Genomic DNA, 21,065 nt, shown 5'->3' with positions numbered 1-21,065 from the left:
CCTTTTGGGGGAGGTGTTTACACGAATGGAATCATGTTGCTCTGCAGCTTGCTTTTTTCACCTAACAGTGATGGCCTTGGCCATTTCCCAGTGGGATCCGGGCTGGGATAGAGAGGCAGAAAGCCTGCAAAAGCCCTAGAAGAAAGAGAAGAGAGAGGGGTGTGTGTGTGTGCGTGTGTGCGTGCGTCTGTGCGCATGCGTGTATGCGCTTGTGCATGTGTGCGCGTGCGTGTGTGTGTGTGTGCGCGCGTGCGTGCGTGTGTGTGTGTTGGGGGATGAGGGAGGCATCTTCACAGGTCCCTAGGCACAGTAGAGGGGAACCTGTCAGAGAAACCCACATCATCAGTTCATCAGCTCCCAGAGGACGGTGGTCTCTGTCTCCAGATGAGCTCTCTGAGGCAGGATCCACGCCATCTTGTTCACTGCCATATGCCCAGGGCCCAGCATATAGTAGGTGCTCAAGAAATATTTGCTCAATGAATTGAGTCCCTACTGGGCCCATCTTCTTTGGCAGGGTCAAAGACCACTTGGTCTCTGTGACTGTTCCTTTTAATCTTATGTTGAGTTGAATCTCATTTCAACTCGTGCTCAGATGGCAATGTCCCCAGATGGACCCCCGGAGATGGGGAGGTGGGGGCAGAGCTCCGGGAGAGAGAGGAGCCCCTCCCCTCAGGCACATCACTGCCCCCTCTGCTGTCGGTTTGCTCACCTCCCTAATTAGGGGGTTGGACCAGCAGATCTCAGGGGTCCTTCCAGCTCTGTTGTCTGCGACTTTCGTCCCACTCCCTCATTTCACGGATGAGGGGTTGAGTCGAGTTTAATTTTGTCAGCTGCCTCAGAAATCCACTGGGAAAAGGGGGGCCTGAAAAGCTGTTGCCATGTACTCAGCACCAACTGTGTGCCAGACACCCGGCTGGCTGCGAGCTTTATGGGCCCTGTCTGAATCCTCAGGACATTTCACTAATGAGAAAACTGAGGCTCAGAGAGGGGGATAACTTGCCCAAGGTCACACAGTGAGTAGATGAGAACTAGGGCTGGAACTCAGGCCTCCATGTCCTTAAATGGAGAGCTCGTCCCTCAGTGGACTGAAGTCAGTGAGAGAGACAGAACCAGACTGGAACGAAGTTTTCTCTAGAAACTTCAAGGGCCCATCCCTCATCTTTCCCCAGACAGGCTGACTTCTGTGTCTCAGGCCTGTGGTGACATGGCTGGAATTTTGGCCAGGAAAGTAGTGGACTTGCAGAATTGGCTGGCAAGGGTTGGGCACGAGAGACTTCTGATGGGTTCAGTGGCCCTGAGCCTGGGCCCTACCCTACCTTCTCTCCCAGCCAGCTTCCTGGGGCTAGGGTGGGCCCATCTGCATTATTCAGCCCTTATCCCTCACCCCCCACCTCGTGTGGGCTCCTGGGGTTGGCGTCTAGACAGACAAGAGCATCCTACTGAGAACAGAGGCAGCCCTGACTCGGGGCTGAAGGTTCCCATGGCAACAGCATCCCCCTTCGGCTGGCAGCTACCCGATAAATAAATAATTAGGGGTGGGGGTGGGGAGCGAAGGGCAGGGGGAGGGGCAGTAGGGAGCCACGGGGAGACCCCACTCTGGAGAGCAGAGGGGCCAATTAGGTTTGAAGTAAGCTGGAGGGCAGGGGGGTTGGCATGGCCAGGTGAGAGAAAGTGGACGGAAAAAAGTGGCCAGATATGAGAGATTTGGAAGATCCAAGAGCCAGGGCTTGAGGACAGGCTGCGGGGGGTGGGGGACGTGGAACAAATGGGGAGCATGAGGGAGACTGAAACCTGAAGTTTAGGTTCCTAGCTCAAGCAGCTGGACACCTCGTGGAGCCCAAAACACTGGACATGGACCAGGTTTGGGCATGTGGAGTTCACAGTGAGCTGTTCACTGAGTCACTGGTTAGAATGCAGCTGGGGGCTGCACGCGAGCAGGTGGTCACCGGCTTGGGTGGGTGTGCATTTCCTGGGTAAGTGTGGCATGAAGAGGGCCTGGGATGTAGCCCTGGGGCACTCTAATAGTTAGGGGCCTGGCTGCTCTAGAACGGGGTAGTAGCCGAGGAAGGTGGAGAATTTGGTTTTAGCACCTGGAGTGGAGGAAGGACCAATGAAATAAATGGTGGACGAAGAAATAGGGAAAGGAATGGGGTGGAAGGACAGGGCCAGGGAGGATCAGCCAAGCCAAGGAGTTCGGCTACTGCAGTGAGCCAGATCACATCTACTGCACTCCAGCTGGGTGATGAAGCGAGAATCCCATCTCAAAAAAATAAAAATAGAAAGTAAAAAACCACCGGGGCACAGTGGCTCACGCCTGTAATCCCAACACTTTGGGAGGCCAAGGTGGGCAGATCACTTGAGTCAGGAGTCTGAGACCAGCTTGGCCAACATAGCGGGAAACCCCATCTCTCACAAAAAATATAAAATTATTGGTGGCTCTGGGTGGGCAGGCACCTGTAATCCCAGCTACTCCGGAGGCTGAGGCAGGAAATCAGGCTGAACTCCGAGGCAGAGGTTGCAGTGAGCCGTAGAGGTCCTGGCCACTGCACCCAGCCCAAGTGACAAAAGCTTAATCGCATCCTCAGGAAAAAAAAAAAGGCCAGCACGGTGGCTCACAACTCCAGTAATCCCAGCACTTTGGGAGCCGAGGGCAGATCACGAGGTCAGGATCGAGACCATCCTGGCTAACATGATGAAGTTCCATCTCTACTGCTGGGGGGGGTGAACATACAAAAATTAGCTGGGCGTGGTGGTGGGCACCCTAGTCCCAACTACTCAGGAGGCTGGAGGCAGGAGAATAATATGGAACCCTGGAGGTGGAGCCAGTGAGGCTGAGATTAGGCCACCACACTCCCACCTGGGTGGTAGAGTGAGACTGTTCCCCAAAAAAAAAAAAAAAAAAAAGTAAAATCCAACTCATGCACTGTGGAAAAAATTAAGGAAGGAGGGAGGTAGGGAGTTTTGCGAAAAATATAATTTTAAATAATACTGACTCTTCTCGCAGCCCTATGCGGAAGATACTGTAAATCATACCCATTTTGTTGACCAAAAAACAGGCAGAGGTTGGTTAGTGCCATGCCAAGAGTTGTATAATAACCAGCGCACCAGGATTCTGACCTAGGCTTTGCACCTAACCACTAGGTCATCCTGCCTCTGGGACAGTGCCATGGGGCAAAAGCCAGAGAAGAGTGCTGCTGGCAGGAGAGAGGGCAACTGAGGTCAGGTAAGATGAGGACTGAAATTCATCTGCTGAATTTATTATTTATTTATTTTCAACTGCTGAATTTATTATTTATTTATTTATTTATTTATTTTTGAGACAGAGTCTCACTCTGTCACCCAGGCTGGAGTGCAGTGCTGCGATCTTGGCTCACTGCAACTTCCACCTCCCAGGTTCAAGTGATTCTCCTGCCTCAGCCTCCTGAGTAGCTGGGATTACAGGCTCCCACCACCAAGCCTGGCTAATTTTTGTATTTTTAGTAGAGACAGGGTTTCACCATATTGGCCAGGCTGGTCTCAAACTCCTGACCTCAAGTGATCCACCCACCTTGGCTTTCCAAAGTGCTGGGATTACAGGCACCCCGCCTTATCTGCTGAATTTAATAACAAGGAGGTCGCCAGTGACCTCAGTAAGAACTCTTTCAGTGGCCAAGCAGAAAGTCACTCTGGGAGATAGAGTGGCAGGGAAGGCCATGGAGACCTTTTAGGTAGTTTTAGATGTGAGAGTGTTGAGATAGATAAGGCTGATGTCAGCTGGAACGTGGTAAGGAGCTTTTTTCTTTTTTTCTTTTTTGAGACATGTGGGCTATCACAGCTCACTCTAGCCTCAGCCTGCTGGGCTCAAGCGATCCTCCCACCTCAGCCTCTCAAGTAGCTGGGACCACAGATGTGCACCACCATGCCCGGCTGAATTTTTGTATTTTTTAAATAGAGGTGGGGCTTTTGCCATGTTGCCCAGGCTGGTCTCAAACTCCTGAGCTCAAGCAATCTACCCCCCTGGGCCTCCCAAAGTGCTGGGATTATAGGTGTGAGCTATTATACCCAGACACTATTTTTTTTTTTAATGGGAGAGGCTTTGAGCTTGTTTAAGAGCCAGTGAGAAGGATCTGGGGAGAGGGAGAAGCTATGTTTACAAGAGAGAAGGGACTGTGAATGGTGTGGGCTCCTGAGAAGACAAGAGGAGCTGGATCCAGAGTGCAGGTGGCCAGGCTGGGTGCCGTGGCAGGGTAGGGCAAGGCAAGGTGGAAAGAAAGAAAGGCCAGGTGCAGTGGCTCATGTCTGTAATCCCAGCACTTTGGGAGGCTGAGGCAGGTGGATTACCTGAGGTCGGGAGTTCAAGACCAGCCTGGCCAACATGGCGAAACCCCGTCTCTACTAAAAAATACAAAAAATTAAGCTGGGCGTGGTGGTGGGTGCCTGTAATTGCAGCTACTGGAAAGGCTGAAGCAAGAGAATAGCTTGAACCCAGGAGGCGGAGGTTGCAAGTTGGCCTAGATTGCACCACTGCACTCCAACCTGGGCGACAAAGTGAGACTCAAAAAAAAAAGGAGGAAGGAAGGAATAGAGAGAGAGAGAAAGAAAAGAAAAGAGCTGGGCGGCGCGGTGGCTCACACCTGTAATCCCAGCACTTTGGGAGGCTGAGGTGGGCAGCTCATGAGGTCAGGAGTTCGAGACAAGCCTTGACTAACATGGTGAAATCCCATCTCTACTAAAAATACAAGAGTTAGCCAGGCATGGTGGCAGGGGCTTGTAATCCCAACTACTTGGGAGGCTGAGGCAGGAGAATCGCTTGAACCTGGGAGGCAGGGGTTGTGGTGAGCTGAGATTGCGCCACTGCACCCCAGCCTGGGTGACAGAATGGGACTCTGACTCAAAAAAAAAAAAGAGAGAGAGAGAGAAAAGGAAGGAAAAGGAAAGGAAAGGAAAAAAGAAAAGAAAGGAAAGGAAAAAAGAAAAGAAAGGAAAGGAAAAGAGAAAAGAAACAAAAGAAAAGAAGAGAAAAAAGAAAGAAAAGAAAGCAGGCCAGGTGCAGGGGCTCAGGCCTATAATCCCAGCACTTTGGGAGGCCGAGGCGGGCAGATCACCTGAGGTCAGGAGTTTGAGACCAGCCTGACCAATGTGGAGAAACCCCGTCTCTACTAAAAATACAAGAATTAGCAGAGCATGGTGGCATGCACTTGTAATCCCAGCTACTTGGGAGGCTAAGGCAGGAGAATCGCTTGAACCCAGGAGGTGGAGGTTGCAGTGAGCTGAGATTGTGCCATTGCACTCCAGCCTGGGTGACAAGAGCGAAACTCCATGGAAAAAAAAAAAAAAAAGGAAGGAAGGAAGGAGGGAGGGAGGGAAGGAAGGGAAGAAAGAGAGAAAAATAAAGAGAAAGAAAAGAAAGAATGAAGGAAAGAAAAAGGGAAGGGAAGGGAAAGAAAAGAAAAAAGAGAGAGCTGGGTCAGGGGAGAACAGAGATCAAAGGCAGAGAAGACTGATGGGCAGGAACGTGGGGCTTCCTCTGTGAGTACTGGCAGGTGAAGACAGGGATGTGAGGCCTGGGTGACACGTTCTCATCTGTCACTCTGGGACGACAGTCAGGGGGCTCTTTCTGTGTGGCTGGGATGAGATTTGTATTTTAGAAACAGTAACTGAGTGGGGTGGTGGCCAGCCTTCCCCTGGCAGGAGATCAGGGAGAAGTCTGTTTCCACTGCCCCCAGGAACGTTCACCCCAGCTCACTTAGGAGAGGGATTCAAGAAGCTACCTTGGCTCGGCTTGCAGCTGACCAGGTAAAAATCTCTCCGAAGTCAATTTTTCCCCCAGCGCACATGCATTTGCAATTTTTGCAAAGGAGTAGATTGCTGTTGCGTCTGCACAGTTCCTCCCTTCTAAGTAACAAAGACACAGCAAAGCCAGTTATGATTTACAATCACTGCAGCTCTCAGATTTGTGTTTCGGAGCTGATGCAACCAGGTGGGAAAGGTATTCCTCTTATTTTGTTCCTATTATTATTTGTTAATTAGCTGCATGTAACTGCTACACAAGCAGAAGTTCTGGAATATTTGACTTGGTTTTCTTTTTCTTTTCTTTTTTTTTTTTTTTTTTTGAGACCGAATTTCGCACTGTCACCTGGGCTGGAGTGCAAGGGTGTGATCTCGGCTCACTGCAACCTCCACCTCCCAGGTTCAAGTAATTCTCCTGCTTCAGCCTCCTGAGTAGCTGGGACTACAGGCACCTGCCCCCATACCCAGCTAATTTTTGTATTTTTAGTAGAGGCAGAGTTTCACCATGTTGGCCAGGCTGGTCTCGAACTCCTGACCTTGTAATCCACCCACCTTGGCCTCCCAAAGTGCTTGTATTACAAGTGTGAGCCACCGTGCCGGCCTTGACTTGGTTTTCTAATAAAAAATAATAACTTTAAGATTGTTTATAAGATACTGAATCTAATTTTTTTTTTTTTTTTTAATAGAGATGGGATCTCACTATGTTGCCAAGGCTGGTCCAGAACTCCTGGCCTCAAGCCATCCTCTGGCCTTGGCCTCCCAAAGTGTTGAGATTACAGGTGTGAGTGACTATACCCAGGCTACATCTAAATTTTTTAAAATATATATTTAGGCCAGGCATGGTGGCTCATGCCTGTAATCCCAGCACTTTGGGAGGCCAAGGTGGGTGGATCACATGAGCCCAGGAGAGTACGAGACTAGGCTGGGCAACAGGGCAAGATCCTGTTCTCTACAAAAAATACAAAAATCAACTGGGGCCGGGCGCGGTGGCTCACACCTGTAATTCCAGCACTTTGGAAGGCCGAGGCGGGCGAATCACGAGGTCAGGAGATAGAGACCATCCTGACTAACACAGTGAAACCCCACCTGTACTAAAAATACAAAAAATTAGTCGGGCGTGGTAGCAGGCGCCTGTAGTCCCAGCTACTGGGGAGGCTGAGGCAGGAGAATGGCCTGAACCCAGGCGGCGGAGCTTGCAGTGAGCCCAGATCGAGCCACTGCACTCCAGCCTGGGCGACAGGGCAAGACTCCATCTCAAAAAAAAAAAAAAAAAATCAACTGGGTATGGTGGGATGCGCCTGTAGTCCCAGCTACTTGGGAGGCTGAGGCAGGAGAATGGTGTGAACCCAGGAAGCGGAGCTTACATTGAGCTGATAGCATGCCACTGCACTCCAGCCTGGGTGACAGAGCGAGATTCCATCTCAAAAAAAAAAAAAAGATTTGTTTAAATCTGCACTCACCATCAGAGGAAGAGATGGCCTTTTTCAGGCCTGGGTCATAGCCCTGACTCCCCGGTTTATACTGATTTCCTGTCCCCCTCCTCTACTAAGTAGGTCCTGAGTTTCAAAGGGGCAGGGACCACAACTTCTTCACTCCTACATCCGGGAGTTAGCACAAAGCCTGCCATAGACTAAACGTTCTGCGAATAAATAAGTGATGAACCCTGGCTGGGTGAGGGCATGTCAGATGTCGGATGGATGGATAAATGGGTCTGGCTGGTTATAGATAAATGAGTGAATGGTTGCTGGGCGTGAGGATGAAGGAAGGCCAGAGCCATGCTGAGAGTGGGAAGAACAGCCTCCACTCCATGTCAAGTGGAGAGAGGAGTCCCTGTGGGCCAGTCAGGGAGGCCTTCCTACCAAAAGAGGGAACTGAGCTACACCGTGAAAACTAAGGAGGACTTGGATAAAGGCAAAGGGAGGCCCGGAGCAGTGGCTTATGTCTGTAATCCCAGCATTTTGGGAGGCCAGGGCAGGAAGATCACTTGAGGCCAGGAGTTCAAGACTACCCCAGGCAACATGGTGAGACCCAATCTCTACAAAATATTTTAAAATTACCCAGATGCAGTGGCACCTGCCTGTAGTCCCAGCTACTAAGGAGGCTGAGGCAGGAGGATGCCTTGAGCCCAGGAAATTGAGGTTGCAGTGGGCTGTAATCACCACATTGCACCCCAACCTGGGCAAAAGTGCAAGACTCTTTCTCAAAATAAAATATAAAATAAAAAATAAGGCAAAGACAAATGAAGGTAGGACTTCAACTGTTGTTACAGCCTCTTGGGGGCAGGAGCTGATGGGAAATACAGGACTGAGCCAGATCCTAGTGGGCCCTCAGTGCCAAACTAAGAAGCTTAGACTGTTAAGCCTTCTATTAATTAGCTGCTATATATTAAGTCTAATTGTCTGTTAGTTTATGCGATATCTCTATATCCCCACAACAACTTCTCAAGAGAGGGATTATCTTCTCTATTTATAGTTGAAGAAATAGATTCAGAGAGGGAAAGTGACTTGCTCTAAGTCACACAGCAGAGCCGGAATTTGAATCTGAGTTTAAGTGACTACAAATCTGCTACTGCTTTAAAAAACAAAACAAACAAACAAAACAAACTATCCCTCTCTGTTTTCTATCGATAAGGTCACAGAGAACAGAGGGGTTTTGAGTAGGTGCCAGTTTGGGTGGAGATGATATCATCTTTTAGGTGGACTTTTTTTTTCCTTTTTTTTGAGACAGAGTCTCACTCTGTCACCCAGGCTGGAGTACAGTGGCGCAATCTCAACTCACTGCAGCCTCTGCCTCCCAGGTTCAAGCAATTCTCCTCCCCTAGCCTCCACACCCAGCTAACTTTCGTATTTTCAGTAGAGATGGAGTTTCACCATGTTGGCCAGGCTGGCCTCAAACTCCTGACCTCAAGTGATCCACCCACCTTGGCCTCCCAAAGTGCTGGGATTACAGGCGTGAGTCACCGCGCCCAGCCTTAGGTGGACGTATTTGGCAGGGTGCCTCAGCTGCACCGTGAGCCTGGATAGCTCTGTCACAGCCTCCTCCTCCATCCTCTGACAGAGACCTTCTCCCTTAGGGCCAGGTAACAGCTGAGTCAAGAACATTGAGCTGGACCCCAGACCACCAAGGCTCCCAAGGCCAGGCAGAGTCAGGGTGGAAAGAGGAAGAGTGGACTGGAGGAAGAGTGGCATAGGAGCAGCAGACAGAGACCGTGACCGTGACAGAGGCCCCTGAACAAGCTTGGGGAGTTTCTCCCCCAAGGCCAGCAGACGATGGAAGTCAAGGCTGGAAGGGCCCTTGGAGATTACCTAGTCCAGTGACTTCCATGCATGGAAGAGGAGCGCCAAAGCCAGCGGGGAAAGTGGGCTGCCCAAAGTCACCCAGGAGTCAGAGGCAGACTTCCCACCACAATTTACACTTCTTGACTCCCTTACCCATGCCAAGATGGGAAAGGTGGTGCCAAGATAGGACAGGTGGCTGAGAAAGGCCTATTCTGCCACCAACCTGCTGTGTGACCTTGGACAAGTCACTTCCCCTCTCTGAACCTCATCTTCCCTTTCCTCAAAATGAAATAATGATTCCAGCTCTGCCGTTCTGCCAAGGAGCATCCAGTGAGAGATGAGCTTTACAATCTGCAGATCCCTGGGAGGGGAGTCACCATCAAGAGGCAGGCTGGTGCCAGGTGGGTAAATGCCAGGGTTGGGCCTGGCACCACCAGGCTTCCCTCACCACCTTGCCCAAGCCTGCAGCTTCCTTGGTCTCTGCCCAAGCCTTGCCATCTGTGTGGTAGCATCAGCTCCACCTCCTCCTGCCTCCCTGCATGGAAAAAGGCTTCTTATATCTTCTCACTTTATCTGAATCTTCCCTCCCCCTCCCCAGCCAGACCCTCTTCTCTCCTCTTCTGTTGTAGTTAGGACTCTTCGTTGCAAATGACAAAAATCGGCAGGACAAGGAGGGAGAACCAGCTTTAGGCATGGCTGTATTCAGAGGCCTGAAAGATGGCACAGGACATTCCCTTGTGTGTGTTCAGTCTTCCTCCCACACACACTCTCTCTGTACCTTAGCTATGGCTTTGTCCTCAGGCAGGCCATCCACCTGAGGTGGCCAAGGCAGCCACCAACAGCTCCAAGCTCACACCACACCCATTCAGGTATCCTGGCAGGAGAGCAGCTCTTCCTGATTATTCTAGCAAATATCCAGGGTGATTCTCAGGGGCAGAGCACAAAGTGAGCACCTATCCCTAAATTCATCATTGTCTTTGATTATTTGGCTAGACTTGGCTCACCTGCCCACCCCAGAAACTAGAAATGAGTCAGCCCCACTCAAGCCATGTGGACAGAATGGTAGGAGGTGGTTCTTTAAAGCAAAATTTGGCTGGGCCTGGTGGCTCAGACCTATAATCCCAGCACTTTGGGAGGCTGAGGTGGGTGGATCATTTGAGGTCAGGAGTTCGAGACCAGCCTGGCCAACATGGTGAAACTCTGCCTCTACTAAAAATACAAAAATTAGCTGAGTATGAGGGCAGGTGCCTGTGGTCCCAGCTACTCAGGAGGCTGAGGCAGGAGAATTGCTTGAACCCATGAGGCGGAGGTTGCAGTGAGCTGAGATAGCCCCACTGCACTGCAGCCTGGGTGACAGAGCAAGACTCTGTTTAAAAATAATGATAATAAATATTTAGAAATAAAAAATAAACGACCATTTTATTTAGTTCATGATTCTGTGGGAAAGCTGGGAGATTCTTCTGGTCTGGGCTATGTGTCTCTGGTCAGCTAGTGATCCAGGGTGATCTAGCATGGCCTTGCTCACATGGCTGATGGCTGATGGGCTGTCAGCTGGGGTGCTTTCGCTCTCCTCCCCACGGCCTCTCATCCTCCAGCAGGTCAGCTGGGGCTTGTTCACAAGGTGGTCTTGTTACAAGTGAAGCAAGTGGGCAAGCTCCAAAGCACACCCATTTTTTTTCTTTTTTTCTTTATTTTTTTTGAGACAGGGTCTCACTCTGTCGCCCAGGCTGGAGTGCAGTGATATGATCTTGGCTCACTGCAACCTCTGCTTTCTGGGGTCAAGCAATTCTCTCACCTAAGCCTCCCGAGTAGCTGGGACTAAAGGCACGCACCACCACACCTGGCAATGGTTTGTATTTTTTGTCGAGACGGGGTTTCACCATGATGCCCAGACTGGACGCATGCATTTTTCAAGCCTTTTTCAAACATGTTTGCATCGTGTTTGACAAAGTCCCTTTAGGCAAAGCAAGTCGCATGGCCAAGCACAGCATTAGTGTAGAACGGCGGTACGGAAGAGCATGGAAACAGGAAGAGGAGGATTTGAGGCCAATTTTGCAATCTATTCCAACTCCCTCAAGGAAGGGGAGTGAAAAGCATTTTCTTCTCTGTAGCCCATGGATGTCATGGGCCAGGGCCAGCTCCAGATAGGGATCCTTGGAAGAGGTAACTGTGGCTCCAGGACTTCCCTGCCCTCCAAGGCTTGGAGTGACAGTCTGGATTCTGACCCCACCGTCTTCCCCACACGGAGTAGATGCAGGAGCTTGAGCTGCTAGAGGGAAGGGCCTCTTGGTGGGGAGGAAGGTATTCTGCATCCTGGCTCCTATCACCTTTCAGCCCATCCCAAAGTAATGACCAGGCTTAAGGACCCCCAGCATCCCTTTGGTAGTGAAGGACTGGATGGTTCTGAGACTTATGCCTCATCACCATGGTAACTGGTGCCACCTGCTCCCCAAGGTCAAGCAGGAATCCCTGTCCTTCCCTTTCAGGGGATGACAGTGGCCTCAGCCTGTCTCTTCCACAGGTGGCTGCGCTGGAGCGGCAGATCTTTGACTTCCTGGGCTACCAGTGGGCTCCCATCCTAGCCAACTTCCTGCACATCATGGCAGTCATCCTGGGCATCTTTGGCACCGTGCAGTACCGATCCCGGTACCTCATCCTGGTACGGCTCACCTAGCCCCTTCCCAAGCCAACTCCTCTCCTCACCCCTGCCCACTCCACCCCTCCCTGCTCCTCAAAACCAGGACTGCCTCCCAACACTGGGGCACTGGTCTTGGCTCCACCCAAAGCAAGATGGGGTGAATGTGCACAGCCCAGTGCTTCTTTGCTCAGAGGAGACAGGGTTGTTGTTTTTTTTTTTTCCTGAAGAATTTTTTAGGGAAATAATCCAAATATAAACAAAATGGATCATGTAGTGAGTGCCTGGCATGTGCCAGGCACGCTGCTAAATTTCACGTGCTTCATCTCATGTCTGCAGTAGCCCTGTGAGGCAGACCTTACCAGCTCCGTTTTCCAGATGAGGAAACTGAAGCTCAGAAAGGTTGCGAGTCTTCCTAAGGTCACACAGCTAATGAAAGCAAGGCAGGATTAGAACATCAGATCTACAGTGAAGGCTTCTGCCACGGCACCACACGCCCTCACTAAGCCGAGGGACGGGCGCAGGGACACAGGAGGGGTGGGTTTCATCTTATTTAGTTTCTCAGGAAGCTTCAGGAAGGCTTGGCATTTGTCTGTCCTGCCCAGTGTACATGAAGGATGTGGTCTGGAGCAGCTAGTGTGGCTTTGAGGTCAGTGCCTCCCTGCGCTCTAGTCCCAGGAGTCTGGGTCTCTCTCCTCCTCCCCAACAGCCTCTTCCCAAGTCCTGGTCCCTAATGGTCTCTGTCAAACTCCTGCTTTCAGCTAGATTCACCCATATCGCCTGCTGTTCCTCAGTGACCTCTTCACATGGCTCTCTTGAGCGAAAAGGCTTTTCACTAGATTTACTACATACATGCTTGACACCTACAATCACAATGACATGCAATGTCATGCTGCCTCCAGAGCCCACGCACACTCATTCTAGGACTTCTTTCCCCACCTCCGCAGGCTCAGCTCCCAGAAGCCAGGTGAACAGGACCCTAACAAGGCTCTCTCGTCTGACATAAGAGAACACTTGTCTCCAGTTCTCAGGGAAGCCCCAGGCACCACTGTCAACAACACTGTCTGCCAGCTGACAGCCACTAGAATTGCAGGCACAGGACTTGGGTAGCAGCATCCAGCTCTCAAATCGACCCTAACCTCCTTTCCAGCTCACTGCCGTGGGTGGAATGCTGTTCTCCCCAGAGGTGGCCACATTCGGGATGTGGGAGAACTGAGGGGCCCAGGGGTCTCGGTGTTGCCCTAGCAATGCTGCTCCCAGTCCCTCCCATCCCAGCCCTCTCCCTCCAGACAGATGGAAAGATTGCTGGAGCAAGGCAGATCGACCTGTGTCATTCAGGTACAATTTACAGAGCAAGGAGGGGAGGGAGGAAAGTGACAGAGTGAGGGCATCCAGGGCCCAGGCTGGACTCCCTTTCTATGCTTGGGGCCTCATTGTCGTCTGCTCACCCCAGCCTTTCTCCAGGCCCCATCCATGATCCTGCCTCCACCTCCCCTGGTTCCCTTATATCCAGACTCCAGCCACAGCCTTGTGAGAAGATGTCACACTCATACTCAGGAAAAAGGCTGCAGGATAACCTCCTGTCTCTTTTGGTCTGAAGTTCCCAGCATCCACTGCCCTCCAGCCTGGGTGACAGACTGAGATTTTGTCTAAAAAAAATAATAATAATAATTAGGACTTTTTTTTTTTTTGAGACGGAGTTTCACTCTTGTTGCCCAGGCTGGAGTCCAGTGGTGTGATCTCAGCTCACCACAACCTCCACTTCCCAGGTTCAAGCGATTCTCCTGCCTCAGCCTCCTGAGTAGTTGGGACCACGCCTGGCTAATTTTGTATTTTTAGTAGAGACAGGGTTTCTCCATGTTGGTCAGGCTGGTCTCAGACTACCGAACTCAGATGACCTGCCCACCTCGGCCTTCCAAAGTGCTGGGATTACAAGCGTGAGCCACTGTGCCTGGCCTCTTTTTTTTTTTTAAGAGATGGGCTTTCTCCATGTTGCCCAGGTTGGTCTTGAACTCCTGGGCTCAAGTGATCTGCCCACCTCAGCCTCCCAAAGTGCTGGGATTACAGGTATGAGCCACTGCACCTGGCCCATTTCCTATAGTCTTAACGGGTTCATCCAGCTATTCTGTGCTAGGCATTGCCATTGCAGTGGTGAGCCAGGCAGGCAAAGTCCTCGCCCTCTAGTGGCTTACCACCTGGAACATATTTCTGAAAGGGTCATCCAAGTTACAATCCCCTAGGGATTGCTTAAACAGCTTTTAAACAGCATCCCTAGAAATTCGGAATCAGTAGGTCTAGAGGTAGGACCCCAGAATCTGCATTTTTGACAAACATCCTTGAATGATTCCAGTATTCTAGAGACAGCTGGTCTAGAGGATGTTGTTAGCAGAGTGGATGGGATTAGCTAGCAGAGAACTTGGATTTGAGTGGCAGCCCTACCTCCTCCTAGCTGTGTGATCTTGGAAAGCTTAAACTTCCTTTCAGCTTTAAATTAGTTTTCTCTAAAGAGAGGGCAGTGCTAACCTTGCAGGGCTGTTGTAAGGCCTGATGGGTGTGTAAATGATTTGTAGGCTACACTGTGCTCTCTGAGTGAGGTATTCTCATAATTTCCCCTGCCCAGATCTCCTCATCCCTGAGCTCTGTCTCCACTGACACTCCCCCTACCCCACTCCCCAGGCCCCACCCTGATCCCACCTCTGCTTTCCCCAGTATGCAGCCTGGCTGGTGCTCTGGGTTGGCTGGAATGCGTTTATCATCTGCTTCTACTTGGAGGTTGGACAGCTGTCCCAGGTAAGCCTCAGGCCTGGCAGTGCCATAGGGCAGAACCTGACCATTCCCATCCCCTGCCCCAAGGGTATTGTGTTATAGGACCAGAGCATCATGTCTTGAAGAAGCCTCCCTCTCCTTACACGCCCAAATAATCTGTGTGCCCCATTTTCCACCTACCAATCCATTTCTGGCTGCCTCAAACACAATGATGGAGCAGATAAGGCTGAAGAGCAGCCCATGTGAAGATGAGCCAGGGGTCCCAGTTGATCACAAGATCAGTAAAAACCAACAGTATGTGGTAGCCCAGAAAGCTACTCTTAGGCCCCACTAATAGAGGTAGAGTATTCAGAGCAAGGGAGGTGAAAATGCCATGTGCTTTGTACTGCTTAGATCACAAAGATTTGGCTCTAATTCTGATCAATATTTTTCAGAAGGAAAAGAGACTAGAGTTTGTTCAGGGAAGATTGAGCAGACCATGTCACATGAAGAACTGCTGAAGAAAGTAGGACTGTTTCGCTTGAATAAGAGCAAGCCCAGAGAGACACGACTTCTATTTTTAGATATAAAGGAGACAAAATATGTGAATTTAAGAGCATTGGCTTTGTAGTTTGACCCTGCTAGGTTCCAATCCCAGCTCTGAAAGCTTCTAGCTATATTACCCTGGGCAAGGGGCCGATCCTGTCTGAGCCCCAGTTTCCTCATCTAGTAAGTGGACATAAAGCAACTGCAACTTCATGTGGTTGCTGAGGGGATAAAATAAGATCGCACATCTGAGTGCTTGGCCCCTGGTCGGCAGGCAGTGAGTATTTACCTGCTGAATGAGTGACTGCATGGATGGGCACCTGGGTGCACACCCTGGGTAAGAACTTCCGATCTAGGCCAGCCCTTCTCCATTTAACAAATGCGGAGACTGAGGCCCCAAAGGAGAGGTTCGCCCAGGGTCGCACACAGTGGGAGCAGTGGAGAGACTGAATGGGCTGTGAAGGGGCCTGTACTGAGGATTTCACCTGTGGCTGGGAAATTGTTAATGTTCCTTCCAGCTCTGAAAATTCTGAGGCCCCTGTGAGTCCACACAAACCCCTTCCCATCTCAATGAGAAAAGAGTGAGGCCTGTGTGGTCATCAAGTGCCACCTGTTGGCCAAATATGGACTTGCAGGTGCAGACTCCCTGAATCCCTTTACCCATCAATATGAAGTCTCCCTGGGCTGGGGGAGTAGCTCCCCCCTCCCTCTCCCTCACATTCAGTATCCCAGGCCCCTTTGCCCCCAGGACCGGGACTTCATCATGACCTTCAACACATCCCTGCACCGCTCCTGGTGGATGGAGAATGGACCAGGCTGCCTGGTGACACCTGTTCTGAACTCCCGCCTGGCTCTGGAAGACCACCATGTCATCTCTGTCACTGGCTGCTTGCTTGACTATCCCTACATTGAAGCCCTCAGCAGCGCCCTGCAGATCTTCCTGGCAGTGAGTCCTTCTGTCTCCCACCCTACACACACTTCCCGATCCCTTTCTTTAGCTCTAGTTAAGAGGGGATGATGGGTCGGGCACAGTGGCTCACACCTGCAATCCCAGCACTTTGGGAGGCCGAGGCGGGCGGATCACCTAAGGTCAGGAGTTCAAGACCAGCCTGACCAACATGGAGAAACCCCGTCTCTACTAAAAATACAAAATTAGCCAGGTGTGGTGGCACATGCCTGTAATCCTGCTTACTCGGGAGGCTGAGGTAGGAGAATCGCTTGAACCCGGGAGGTGAAGGTTGCAGTGAGCCAAAATTGTACCATTGCACTCCAGCCTGGGCAACAAGAGGGAAACTCCTTAAAAAAAAAAAAAAAAAAAAAAAGGGATAAACCTAGGTTTTCCACCTGTCTGTCCTTTTGTCTGCATCTGTTTCCATATCCTGTACCACCTTCCCTCACCCCTGCCCCAGCGCCTATGCAGGGAGTGAACAGGTTTAGTGAATAGGATGAGGCATCAGACTATGAATCAATCCTGGGTTTAAATGCTCAATACACCCACTGCGTGACTTTGGACAAGTCACCTGCCTTCTTGGAGCTTGTTTCCTTATTCACAAAAAGGAATGACAATACCAGCCTCAGAGTTGTGAGAATAAAAAAGTGACCCCAGTGGGCGTGGTGCCTCATGCCTACAAAGCCAGCTACTTGAGAGGCTGAGGCAGGAGGATCGCTTGAGCCCAGGAGGTTGAAGCTGAAGTGAGCCATGATTGCATCACTGCACTCCAACCTGGGTGATAGAGTGAGACCCTGTCTGAAAGAAAGAAGGAAGGAAGGAAGGAAGGAAGGAAGGAAGGAAGGGAGGGAGGGAGGGAAGGAGGGAGGGAGGGAGGGAGGAAGGGAGGGAGGGAGGGAGAGAAGGAAGAAACAAGAAAAAGAAAGAAGGAAGGAAAGAAAGAAAGAAAGAAAGAAGGAAAGAAAGAAGAAACTAACTCCAAGATAGGAGTAGTTCCTGTTTCTAGAAGGGCCAGCCCTGTCCTAGGCACTTTGTACCCACAAAGTCACATAATCCTCTTTCTTCTTAACACACCATAAGTCCAACTGGGAAAACTGAGGCTCAAAGAGGTAAAATGATTATTTGCCTCAAGTCACACTTTCAGAAGAGTTAAACCATGTATGTTTGACTTTAAGGTGAAAACATTTAACTGGAAGTTGTTACGGGTTTGCCTTCATCCTGGCATGCCTCCTCCCTTGCCAGTCAGGGCGTACAGGGCCCTGCAGGGGGTGGAGGAAGAGGTTCCCACTCCTCCTTCCCTCCCTGACGTGTCACCTCCACTCCCAGCTGTTCGGCTTCGTGTTTGCCTGCTACGTGAGCAAAGTGTTCCTGGAGGAGGAGGACAGCTGTGAGTAAGGCGCCCCTGGGGAAGAGGGGAATCTTGCCCCGCACCTTCAGCACCCTGGACAGAGGCCTGTGACGGGCCTTGGCGGGAGGAAGCCCAAGTCACTGGCCCCTTTCGAGGGGAAGAGGCGGCTGGTGTGGAAGGCTCTGAATACCAGCCCGTTCCGGGCTGGGGTCCAGACGTCCAGGTGCCCAGTCCCTGGCCCCAGCACCGCCTTTCCCCAATCTCGCTCCACGTGGACCTCATCAGAGGTCTTGTCCCCTTTAGAGGCTCGAGCCCCGCCCCCAAGAGCCTTCTCTCCCATAGGACCGCCCGGCCTCCCAGGCCCAAGCCTTAGGGATTGGGGCCTGACCCTCCGCTGGCCCGGCCCCGCCGCCTCCAGACCCCCAGAGGCCCATCCCTCAGGGTCCAGCCGAAGCCCCGCCCCAGGCCCTGCACGGGGTCTGACCCTCGCTCCTCCCCTCCTCACGGCTTCTCTGGCTCCGCTTCCTCGGGTGGGGGTCCTGCCCTCAGATTCCCCACCTTCAGGACCCAGTCTCCCTCTCCTCACCCCGCCGCTGAACTCTAACACGGGCCGCCCCCCTTCCGCAGTTGACTTCATCGGCGGCTTTGACTCCTACGGATACCAGGCGCCCCAGAAGACGTCGCATTTACAGCTGCAGCCTCTGTACACGTGGGTCACAGCGCCCTGCTGGCTTGGGGAGGCCCGGGCGTCGGGGTTTGGGTTGCGAAAAGGAGGGGACGGAGGAGTGGGCAGGGCAACCGGGTCTCTCCGACCCCATACTTTTGAGGTCCACTGTCCCTAACCTGCCTTTGTTTCCCGCAGGTCGGGGTAGCCTCTGCCCCGCGCCCACCTCGGCGCCTCGCCTTGGGCCCCTGGACTGACCGCAGCTGCCTTGAGCTCAGGCCAAGGCGCAGGCGCGCCCCCTGGTGGCCCGCGCGCTCACTGCAGCCTGCGCCCGCCCCCGGGTCTGCAGCCGGAGACGCGGATTTGGACTTGGACTTGGACTTGGCCTTGGCTCTTCGCAGCCCGGACTTCGGAGGAGCGGGGCGGGGGAGGGGCACCGCGGGTTTTTTGTTTGTTTATTTGTTTTTAATCTCAGCCTTGGCGTGAGCTGGGGCCTTCCTCTCTTCTCCAGCCTCTCTTTCACCCTTCACCCAGCATCCTGTCCCCCTGTCCAAAAACAGCAGGACATCACACCCATCCCATCCCACCACACTCACTCACCAGCTCTGGGGAAAGCTACTCTGAACTAGGAGCAGGAGTCCTGGGTTCTAATCGCAGGTCCAACACTGACTGTGATGTCTGGCTAAGCCCTTGCCCTCTCTGGGGCTCGGTTTCCCCTCCTCAAGTGATTAATTCCTTAGCAAATGGACTTTTTTAGACTTCTCATTTAACTCAATTCCCTGAGCTAGACTGGGATTAAAATTCCCATTTTGCAGTACATTAAAACTGAGGCCCAGAGATGCAATTTGCTTGAGGCCACACAGCTAGATTTTTGGTGGAAGTGGGCCTTGAACACAGTGTACTTTCTGCAGTTTCTGACTGTAAAACCCACGTCTGCTCTCTGAGTTCAATTTCAAGCCCCCCTCCAGCTTGGACCCATGTGGTCTCCACCATATTCACACACCACCGCCACCACTTGCCAATGCCTCTCTTAAAGCAATATACCCATTCGTTCTCTTATTGGGAACCGGATGGACAGAGCCCTAAATTCAGCCCCACCCACAGAGAAGCCTTCCTACGCTCAGCCTCTGTCCACCCTTGGCAAATCTTTCAAGCTCTCTCCTCCAGGAAAGTGGGGCCCCAACTCAGTCACCCCGCCCCCTTCCAGGTCCCTGAGGCTGGTTCTACTGTATCCCCATCCCCTCCACAACTCCACTCACCCCTGATGGCTCCATCCACCTCACCAGTTGGAAGGCTTGTGGTTCCAGAGGGGAGCAATGCTGGTCAGCGCTGCCCAGACTCCAGTGTTTACAGATCACCAGCTTTTACAACCAATTCAATGGCCAGAAGCCTCCTCTAACAAGCCCACAAGGAGTTCTGAAGGGGCAGATGGGGGTGTGAGTAGTGGGGGAGTCAGGATTGCCAGCACCCTCACCCTTCCTTGGGGGCAAGTAGAGGCGAGAACACTTTCCCCACCTCCCTCCACAGACACTCCTGAGGACCCTGCATCCCACACACTGCCTGTTGTGTCCATAGATGAGAGGATCAGGCCTCAGCATTTCATCTGTGAAAGAGGTGTGGCCCTGGGTTAGAAAGGAGGGCAGGAGGCATGGAGGAACTGGGGGGACACCCAGATGGTGTGTATGGTTTGCACACCTGAGCCTGTCTGGTGACCACTTTGCTCCTCGCCCACTACCCTCCAATCTATCATTCCCTACTCTCTACGGCCAAAATATCCTGAGCAAGGCTGACAACCCCACCCCACCATCCCAACTGCAAGCAGCCAGCCCCAGGAGTTCCTCTGGCCCCCGGAGGCATGGAGCTCCTAGCTGCTGGGTACAGCTCAAGAGGGGGGCAGCTCCCTCAGGCTAAGCTGCTGCCGTTCACTGGGCCAGCCCCTGCCTCCAGCCCCCACTTCTCTCAACCCCACTCTCCCAGGCCCCTTTCTACTCAACGGGTGCAGCCACTGGTGCTTTGAAGCCTTTTGTTTTTATAAGATGGTTTTTGCAAGGGGACCAGGTTCTCTTTTCACTGGGACCTTGCAAGGAGGGGAGTGCTCTCCTGGTTTCTGTGCAGGTGGGTTGATTAAAGACGGTGTTTTCTTCTCTATCTTCCTGTCCTGCCCGTTGGGTCTGTAGAACTTTCTAAGTGAGAAGTCCCTGCACGAGGGCAGGCAGGGATGATTTGATGTTGATGCTATCAAATATTCCTGGGGTGGGCCGGGCGCAGTGGCTCAAGCCTGTAATCCCAGCACTTTGGGAGGCCGAGACGGGCGGATCACGAGGTCAGGAGATCGAGACCATCCTGGCTAACACGGTGAAACCCCATCTCTACTAAAAATACAAAAAAACTAGCCGGGCGAGGTGGCGGGCGCCTGTAGTCCCAGCTACTCGGGAGGCTGAGGCAGGAGAATGGCATAAACCTGGGAGACAGAGCTTGCAGTGAGCTGAGATCCGGCCACTGTACTCCAGCCTGGGTGACAGAGCGAGACTCCGTCTCAAAAAAAAAAAAAAAAAAAAAAATTCCTGGGGTGGCCAGGCACGGTGGCTCATGCCTGTAATCCCAACACTTTTGAAGGCTGAGGTGGGCAGATCACAGAAGGTCAGGAGTTTGAGACCAGCCTGGCCAACATGATGAAACCCTGTCTCTACTAAAAATACACAAATTAGGCAGGGGTGGTAGCGGGCGCTTGTAATCCCAGCTACCCAGGAGGCTGAGGAACAAGAATCACTTGAACTCGGGAAGCAGAGATGCGGAGAGCTCAGATGGCGCCACTCTACCCCAACCTGGGTGATAGAACGAGACTCCGTCTCAAAAAAAAGAAAGAAGAAAGAAATCCTGGGGCACTGGCCTGTGACTCTGAGTGGGTGTGTGGGTATGCAGCTTTAGGCAACTCACTCTCCCTCTCTATCCTCATCTGGAAAAAAAAAAAAAAAAAAAGCAGAGGTCAAACAAAATCAGTGGGTTCCCAAATGTGGCTTCATAATCCCTTAGAGATCTTCCTACTTATTTTCCTGATAAAATGCATTTCAAGTTTATGCTTCCAAATATCCTTTGCATCTTGGCTCTTCCTGAGAATTCAGTTCCAGGTG

The 21,065-nt window shown here is 51.8% G+C and overlaps 1 protein-coding gene across 2 annotated transcripts in view; it reads left to right on the top strand.

Annotated features, from left to right (window-relative positions):
- The window catches only part of NKAIN1 (sodium/potassium transporting ATPase interacting 1), a 61,398-nt gene extending 41,316 nt beyond the window's left edge, over positions 1–20,082 (top strand). The window contains exons 2-7 of one of the 2 annotated variants that reach the window (XM_003891472.5): positions 11,569–11,706; positions 14,392–14,472; positions 15,722–15,919; positions 17,249–17,309; positions 17,898–17,979; positions 18,133–20,082. In XM_003891472.5, the coding sequence (XP_003891521.1) occupies positions 11,569–11,706; positions 14,392–14,472; positions 15,722–15,919; positions 17,249–17,309; positions 17,898–17,979; positions 18,133–18,142 (570 nt within the window). In that variant the 3' untranslated portion in view covers positions 18,143–20,082. Of the gene's footprint in view, positions 1–10,845; positions 11,707–14,391; positions 14,473–15,721; positions 15,920–17,248; positions 17,310–17,897; positions 17,980–18,132 lie in introns of those variants that run through there. The other variant, XM_021938663.2, reaches the window with a different exon arrangement.
- The last annotated feature ends 983 nt before the right edge of the window (positions 20,083–21,065 follow it).

Source organism: Papio anubis, chromosome 1 (genome assembly GCF_008728515.1).
Source record: "Papio anubis isolate 15944 chromosome 1, Panubis1.0, whole genome shotgun sequence".
Classification (NCBI taxonomy): domain Eukaryota; kingdom Metazoa; phylum Chordata; class Mammalia; order Primates; family Cercopithecidae; genus Papio; species Papio anubis.
Note: the sequence above shows the minus strand (reverse complement) of the source record. Positions and strands in the feature narration are given on the sequence as shown.